Genomic DNA, 8903 nt, shown 5'->3' on the forward strand with positions numbered 1-8903 from the left:
CGACCGCTGGAGGTCCCTTTTGTTTTTGGTTCGTTTCTTATTATTATTATTATTTTTAGGACCCTTTGACTGCATTTTTACCCCCCTGAACATATATGAAAAGTCAATTTTATTTGGCAAAGTATTCAGGTCTGGTGAAAATGGGGAGTTTACATGTGTCGCTTTCGGGTTGGCCACTAGGTGGCGCTACTATCATAAAAAATGCGTTTATTCTAATAACTTTTGCATAGTTTATGGTACATTCAAAAAACTTATATCCACGCGTTCAGTGAATGGAGCTGAATCTTCCTATATAGGCCCCGCCCACTTCCGCCTATAATTTTTTTTCGTTAGAGTGCGAAATGTCGTTAAACTACTTTTTCGTGTTCCACCTACACGCTTTGTCCGATTCGCACGAAATTTTCCACCTAGCACCTGGGGACCGCCCTGGCAAAAAAAGCAATTTGAACATTTTCGAAATTTCAAACAATAAGCACGCTATAAAATTAGCACTCCCTGTGAAATTTTCATCAAAAAAGGAAGTGGACCATTTCTCCACATTGGTATGTCCGATTGACACCAAACTTTGGTGCATAGTTACAGGTGTCTTCCTTAAGCATCGTGCACAATTTCAGACCATTACCACTAGGTGGCGCTCTTTAAAATGAAGGAGTTTATATCTCTGCAACGGCACGTGTGATTAAAATGAAACTTGGTAGGATGCTTGCCCATGGCTCACTGAGGCTCACCAAAAAAGGAAAAAAAATCAGGCCACTGGGTGGCGCTCTGGTGGCAGGATAAATCACTGTGCGGAGACCGTAATAGTTATGAATATGAAATTCACAGGGCACGTGTAGAGTAGTGCCTGAAGCTCACATACCAAAAATCGTGTTTGTCGTGTGTGTAGCGCCCCCTACAGGATAAAAAAACAGCAGCCCCGGCGCCTCGTTTCACCGATATGTACGAAACTTGGTAGGCATGTTTAACATGCTGAGACGTACAAAAAAGCCTCTTGGACCCATACCCGACACCACACAGGAAGTCGGCCATTTTGATTTAAAATTTCGATTTCGGCGAACTTTTCGCGTTGTATTTGAACGAACTCCTCCTAGGGAATTTATCCGATATGCTTCAAAATTTGTGAGTACACTCAAAAAATGGTCCTGATTTAAAGTTGTGCTATTTACGACATTCCGTCAAACGGCGTGTCCGTGGCTTCCCATCAAAGTCAGCCATTTTGCATTCTGTGCTCATTTTCTGTGATTTTTCGCCTTGTATTTGAACGAACTCCTCCTAGGGAATTTATCGGATCTACTTCAAATTTAATCAGCACAATCTAAAGACATTCATGATTTAAAGTTGTGCTATTTACGACATTCCGTCAAACGGCGTGCCCGTGGCGTTGCGTTGAATTTTGACCAGTCACCCTAAACAGATAGTACTCAACTTCAGTGTACAGTCCCACCCTGAACACGTCCTCATAACTTCAGCGTACATGATCCAATCTCAATGAAACTTCACGTGTTTGATAACACTCCCACCCTGAACACGTCTACATGACAATATTCAGACAAAGTGATAGCGCCACCCACTGGCAACAGGAAGTAAGCGCTGCGTGGCGATTTTGAGCTGCGTTACGTGAAATGACCGTGCCAGTGACGACTTGTCAAATTCAGCGGATTCGCCATGAAATGCCACTCATAACTTCAGTGTGCAATGTCCAATCTCCGATAAACTTAATATATTCTGAAACAGTTTTGCCCTGAACACGTCCTCATAACTTCAGCGTACGTGGTCCAATCTCAATGAAACTTCACGTGTTTGATAACAATCGCGCCTTGAACATGTCTACATGACAACATTCAGACATAGTGATAGCGCCACCTTCTGGCAACAGGAGGTAAGCGCTGCTTGGCGATTTTGAGCTGATTTACGTGACATTTTCATGTTGTGGTCCCCACGTGTTACGACGGCACGCGACGCGGCCGCAGCACGCCCGAGTTGGGTGGAGTGCGAGGTCCCGCTCAACGCTGCTTGCAGCTTTTAATTTATATTTGATCTAGAGTTTTTACCTCAAAATATATTCAGTTTCCTCTGACTGTGACTGTAACCATTTAAGGCTGGTTGAAATTTAATACATTTATATTTGTTGTTTGCATAGTTTTTAAATATCAATGTACTTCTGATATCAGCTCTTTTAGACTTTGCTGTCATTTGTTTTTCCACATTATTTATCTTCTGTTGCCTGGCAGGTTATATCTGACATTGCTCAGAAATGTTTGTGGTAACACTTTATAATGAGTACACACTATTAAGCATTAGTTAAGCATGAATAAATAATGAAATAATTTATAACGCATGAATACACATTAGTATGTAGTTTATAAACACAGTTAAAAATGTTTTATTCATCATTTATAAGAACATTAGTTATGGATTAGTAAATACTGAATTCATCATTTATAAAGCATGTTTCTGCTGTAAATAGTCATTACTATGTGGTTTATAATCACAGTTATAAATGTTTTACTCTTCATTGTACTGTACATTTCTGCATGCACTTGCACATCCACTATTCAGACATGTATTAATGATTAGTGATTGTGTTAGCAGATGTTCTATAAAAACTCAGAACAAATTCATTTTCTAATGATGGCCTATAAACAGTTATTAATGCAGGAATTCATGAATTGAGGCAGTTACAAAGCACGTACTACCCGTTAATTAAGTATTTTGCGTGAGCTGATCTAAAGTGAGCACTATCTATGGCTTATTAAGCATTTACAAATGAGATATAAAGGCTGGCAATGCCTCGAGACTCACAAAATGTTCAGTTATCTTAACAGACGAAGGAGAGACACAACACAAAGGGATATAGAACATATTGTATTGATATTTACTGCAACTTCCCAACATATTGTATGAAGACGAACAAGGGTGGTTTATGAAGACATGCTGTTGTTGTGATCTTATCTGTTTGGGACATGTATGTTGAGCTTGCAATCCCGCTCTCAGCACGTCATCAACGTGATGACGGTGGGGAGCGGGATGTTACGTCATATTTACGTTAACTCTCAGAAGTTTCTGACAGTGCAGCCAAGGGGAGCATGGAGAAGCACATTGGAGTTGGCGGCCGTCAGCGGCACTAGTGGTGAGTATGTGTCTTTGTTTGGTAGCACACATTATGGTTGAAAGCTAACGTTAGCTTGTCAGCAGCTGCAGGTGTTTGCCCTCGCTCCCCGACTAAGGCTGCCGCTGCTAGGCACTCACCTCGCCCAGCTAGACAAGACTAGACTAGGTTGGCTTAGCCACCGCGGGCGGGTCGGTAATGTTAGTAACGTTAGTCGGGGAGCGAGGGCAAACACCTGCAGCTGCTGACAAGCTAACGTTAGCTTTCAACCATAATGTGTGCAACCAAACAAAGACACATACTCACCACTAGTGCCGCTGACGGCCGCAGAGCCGACTCCAATGTGCTTCTCCATGCTCCCCTTGGCTGCAATGTCAGAAACTTCTGAGAGTTAACGTAAATATGACGTAACATCCCGCCTCTCACCGTCATCACGATGATGACGTGCTGAGAGCGGGATTGCAAGCTCAACGTACACGTCCCAAACAGATAAGATCACAACAACAGCATGTCTTCATAAACCACCCTTGTTCGTCTTCATACAATATGTTGGGAAGTTGCAGTAAATATCAATACAATATGTTCTATATCCCATTGTGTTGTGTCTCTCCTTCGTCTGTTAAGATAACTGAACATTTTGTGAGTCTCGAGGCATTGTCAGCCTTTATATCTCATTTGTAAATGCTTAATAAGCCATAGATAGTGCTCACTTTAGATGAGCTCGCGCAAAATACTTAATTAACGAGTAGTAAGTGCTTTGTAACTGCCTCAATTCATGAATTCCTGCATTAATAACTGTTTATAGGTCATCATTAGAAAATGAATTTATTGTGAGTTTTTATAGAACATCTGCTAACACAGTCACTAATCATTAATACATGTCTGAATAGTGGATGTGCAAGTGCATGCAGAAATGTACAGTACAATGAAGAGTAAAACATTTATAACTGATTATAAACCACATAGTAATAACTATTTACAGCAGAAAATGCTTTATAAATGATGAATTCAGTATTTACTAATCCATAACAAATGTGCTTATAAATGATGAATAAAACATTTTTAACTGTGTTTATAAACTACATACTAATGTGTATTCATACGTTATCAATGATGATTTCATTATTTATTCATGCTTAACTAATTCTAATAGTGTGAACTCATTATAAAGTGTTACCCAAACCCTCCATTTAGGCACTAGTTTTTTTAGAGCCTTTTATTTTGAGTGTTATGCAAAAAAGCCAAAGTGCCACATTTAAATAGTTTCAGGGTTGACCACCATCTTTCTTTGCAAAAGAATCAAGTTAACACTGAATCAACTGAAGCTCCTGAAGCCTCAGAGACACAAGCTGCTGAGGAACAAGACATAACTCCATCTCCACCTGCTGGTGAGGAAGCTCCAGCTCCCCCTCCTGGTGAGGAACCTCCAGCTCTCACCGCTGGTGATGAACCAGTAGCTCCTCCTGCTGACGAGGAACCAGTAGCTCCTCCTGCTGACGAGGAACCAGTAGCTCCTCCTGCTGACGAGGAACCAGCAGCTCCTCCTGCTGAAGAAGAGGTGGAGGAACCTGCAGCTGTCCCTGGTGGTGAGGAAGATACAGCAGAAAGTTCTGGCAGCCCAAAGGAGGAGAAGCCTGCTGTGAGTGGACAAGCTGATCTCACTAATGACACTGCTGCCATCTGTGAACACCTGATCATCACCTTCATCATCACTATCATCGTCATTAACACTATCATCATTATTACTATCAACACTATCACCATCATTGTCATCATTATCATCATCATCATCATCATCAACATAATCATCATTGTCATCAACAGAATCATCATTATCATCATCACTATAATCAGCATCATCTTGTGATCTTCCTCATTATTAATGCTGGAGATATAATGCACTTGTTTTAACACGTTTGTAGGCATGATGGCTGCCTCACGTATACTGTGTCTGTTGGTTGTGCATTTCTTAAGGGAATTGATGCGGTGTGGTTAAATAGCAAATATATCTCTGGCTTAAACTGTAAATCATCAGCACTTTACGTTAAATCTAACATTTAAATTCTGAATTAATTTCATTACAGTTTGAGTTAAGTAGAGGTGAGTGATCAGACTTCATTTAAACAATTATTTAAGTAATAACATGATCAAATTTGATTTTATCTCCAAAGTCAACTGTTGGATCTCCAATCTCTGAGAAGGAAGAGGTTGGTGAGGTATGTACCGCCACAAGTTTTGATTGCTACATAAATAAAAACTTAACTTGATAAGTGTGAGTAGTTGTATTCAGATGGCTGGGCTGGACAGGATAATGTCAACTGAAGATAAGTCCTTGATGAAAATGTCAACAAAAAAATCCTGGATATCACTCCAACACAACACTGAACACTGAACTCCAACTGACTCTTAATTACCAAGTGTGTTCACTTTGGGAGATAAAGATCTTACACTAGAATCTTTTGTCAAATTGTATACATAAAAAAAAATTATACTTATAATAATAATAATTATACTTAATTCTGACCCAAACACACACCACTTACTGATGTTTTATCTGTCAACAGCTACTGTAACTTTGTTTAATGAATGATAATTTCTGTTTACGCACAGATTGCTCCTGCTGACGAAGCTACAACATCTCCAGGTGAAGCAGCTCCATCGGTAACTATCATTAAATTATTTTACTAAACTTGAACATAAACTTGAAAATTTTTCCCTAAACGGCTATTGGTTGTGCAGCAGTAAAACAGAAACATAAAATTCATCAGCACATCAACTGGTTAGGCAGATAACACAAAAGATACAATATGTACCAGAGATAAAGACTATTTCAGTTATACTTAATACAGAAAAGTCATCAGCAAATGTGAACACTGAGGTCCCTGAATGGTTTGAAAGCTGTTTGGGATTTTCTTCAGTACCCCTGATCTCTTTGTTCTTTGGTCACATTTTGTTGTACTTGTTTCTTATTGTAAGTTGTTAAAGACAATCTTTATTCGCAGTTATTTTAATGTATTTTATTTTTATAATAAAATAATCTAACAATAATATTATGTTATTATTTTGCACTAGTTTACTTTTTTCTGTGGTATTTTAAAAATTTTCTGTGCATGTACACATAGAGTGCTGCATGAATAATCATATATCTTATTAAAAATGTATTTTGAGAATTAAGTCTTGTTTGCATATTTACAGTTGTAGCACTTATTTATCATATCCCTACTCAATATTGCCATGATCTTTTTCTTTGTTTGTATATAACTCTTAAATGTAATCCACAAAATTGTTCTATGAGAATTCATTCAAAACAAGTAAGTTTCATTAAGTAACTGAGAATGCCTTTGCTGTTTCTGTAATACCATGTGAAGTAGCTTTTAAAGCGTTACATAAAATAAATGTATTATTAGTAGTAAGTTATGTTTTGTCCTATGCAGGAAAAGATGCCAATCCCTTCTGTGGTGATTGAGCCTGCCTCCAGTAACGAAGGTGATGATGACCGTGATGCTGACATAATCTCTCCCACCACCATCAGTGACAACGGAGTGACAGCTGAGAACCAGACCATCAAACACATGAGTCCATCTGGTGGAGCGTCTGGGCTCCCTGATGACTTTCTCTACAAGGTGGCAAACTAAAATAATGCACTATTGCTTTTACATAAATAGTTAACATGCTCACATTGTTGGTGGTGCTGTTTTTCTGCCTGCAGGTGGAGACGATGCATGACTTTGAGGCTGCAAATTCAGATGAGCTTGAATTGAAGAGCGGTGATGTGGTGTTGGTGGTTCCCACTGCTTCAGTAGAGGATCAGGTGAGAACATCTGATCACACTTTAAAGTCCAGTAATTAGAGGACAGCAGTAACCTGGAAGACAGGAATAAGCATAATCTGAACTTTAATTGAGGCTGGCAGTGATGTGAATGTGGCAGTGATGTGAATGTGGTTGTTTTTATAGGATGCTGGTTGGCTCACAGGGATCAAAGAAAGTGATTGGTTAACACGTGGAGCGGGTGCACAAAAAGGACTTTTCCCAGAAAACTTTACCCAGCGTTTGGAGTAAGAAAGGTCTTCAGCTGGTGGAAAAAATGAGGAGATGTTCAAGACTTCAGTGTCCAAGCTGTCCAGTCAGCATGTAGCTAACCTTTTAAAACACCGTATAACCTGCTGCAGCTGTCTGCTGGACAACTCAAGGCTTCCTCTGATAGATGAAACTAAAACTCATGGTGATAAAAATCTAGTACTATTCCCAGCATAACTGAAAATTAATAAGCATGATGTGATAGTAAGGTCTACCCTTCTCTGGAAGTGAGATGTGTTTTTTTGTGTTGAAAGAAAAAAAAAGATGTGTGATTTATTGGGAATGTTGCAATCTCTACATGTTCACACATACAAAAGGGAGAAAAAAGTTTTCCGAAGAAAAAAAAAAGACAAACGGTACCCTCTTTACACTGAGTGTGTTGTACTGATTTCATTGCTCTACTGTGGAATATACCAGAATATGTAGTGCTGTGACTTATTTAAATGTTTTTGAGTGTATCATGAAACTCTTGATTTTGTTGGTTCTTTCAGACTGTTACCCTTGAATCACTGTTAGTGTATTTCTGTAATACCATGGTTACGTGTGTGGTGATCTATTTTTTGGCAGATGTAGTGATGAATCAACTCTTCAATGAGTGTTGCTGTGTTTTTGCCAAATGACTACTGACATTTATTATCTGAGCACTGGTAAACAAACTAGTGCACATCAGCATGACAAAGTATTCTAAGATGCAAAAAATAAAGAATCTGCCCTCTATTGAAAAGATCATTGTATAGTTGTATAAGTCACATGTCTTAAGAAAAGTATATTTTCAAGAAACGGAGCTAATCAGAAGACAGTTTCATCTCATCAGCTATTTATTTATCAATCACAGGGAAGGTATTAACAAAGGCAATATGCAATCTGTGTTGGTTTATTTCAGGTCTCCGCATTCCAGCAGTTCTGTAGTTCAAATAGTGTGATGTCACTTTCTTTGATAGTGAAGTTCAACCTCAATGTAGACCTTTTGTGATGTATATACCATAAACATTTATGTCAAGATCAATAAATAAGAGTTCATAAGGTATAATTTGTCAAGGTTTTGTGGCTGCAATAGTGCAGGTTTTGTATTCACAACCAAGCCAGAGCCCTAGATCACTTTAGAAATTAGGATAGGGGAACTGCAACAAACAAACAAAAACACAATTACATAACAAGTAATTAAAGTAGCTGTAATTAAACCCCTTCTTAAAAAGCCCACTCTTGACCCAGGGGCCAACTATAGACCGATTTCTAACCTCCCCTTCCTCTCTAAGATTCTGGAGAAAGTAGTCGCCAAAGAGTTGTGTGACTTTCTACATAACAATAGTTTATTTGAGGATTTTCAATCAGGATTTAGAGTTCATCACAGCACAGAGAAAGCTCTGGTTAAAGTTAATAATGACCTTCTGATTGCTTCTGACAATGGACTTGTCTCTGTACTTGTATTATTAGATTTTAGTGCTGCATTTGACACCATTGACCATAATATTCTTTTACAGAGACTTGAGCATCAAATTGGCATTAAAGGAACTGCACTAAGCTGGTTTAAGTCATATTTATCAGATCGCTCGCAGTTTGTACATGTTAACGATGAATCTTCAATAAATACTACAGTTAGTCATGGAGTTCCACAAGGTTCTGTACTTGGACCAATACTATTTACTTTATATATGCTCCCTTTAGGCAACATTATTAGGAATCACTCCATTAACTTTCACTGTTATGCAGATGATA

At 38.6% G+C, this 8903-nt stretch overlaps 1 protein-coding gene across 1 annotated transcript; it reads left to right on the plus strand.

Moving 5' to 3' along the window:
• Nucleotides 1–140: 140 nt before the first annotated feature.
• Nucleotides 141–7911, plus strand: LOC127367952 (amphiphysin). Its single transcript, XM_051408274.1, has 7 exons — nt 141–168; nt 4336–4748; nt 5281–5325; nt 5720–5770; nt 6544–6732; nt 6819–6920; nt 7065–7911. The coding sequence occupies exons 1-7, from the start codon at nt 141–143 to the stop codon at nt 7167–7169; spliced, it is 933 nt and encodes a 310-aa protein (XP_051264234.1). The 3' UTR covers nt 7170–7911.
• The last annotated feature ends 992 nt before the right edge of the window (nt 7912–8903 follow it).

Source organism: Dicentrarchus labrax, unplaced genomic scaffold (assembly GCF_905237075.1).
Source record: "Dicentrarchus labrax unplaced genomic scaffold, dlabrax2021, whole genome shotgun sequence".
NCBI lineage: Eukaryota > Metazoa > Chordata > Actinopteri > Moronidae > Dicentrarchus > Dicentrarchus labrax.

Excerpts from the sequence above, each read along its gene's own strand:
- LOC127367952 (XM_051408274.1), top strand. The coding sequence starts at position 141 with ATGGGGAGTTTACATGTGTCGCTTTCGG. Across the intron at positions 4,749-5,280 it reads CAAAGGAGGAGAAGCCTGCT|TCAACTGTTGGATCTCCAAT; the intron begins GTGAGTGGACAA and ends TTATCTCCAAAG. Across the intron at positions 5,771-6,543 it reads CAGGTGAAGCAGCTCCATCG|GAAAAGATGCCAATCCCTTC; the intron begins GTAACTATCATT and ends TGTCCTATGCAG.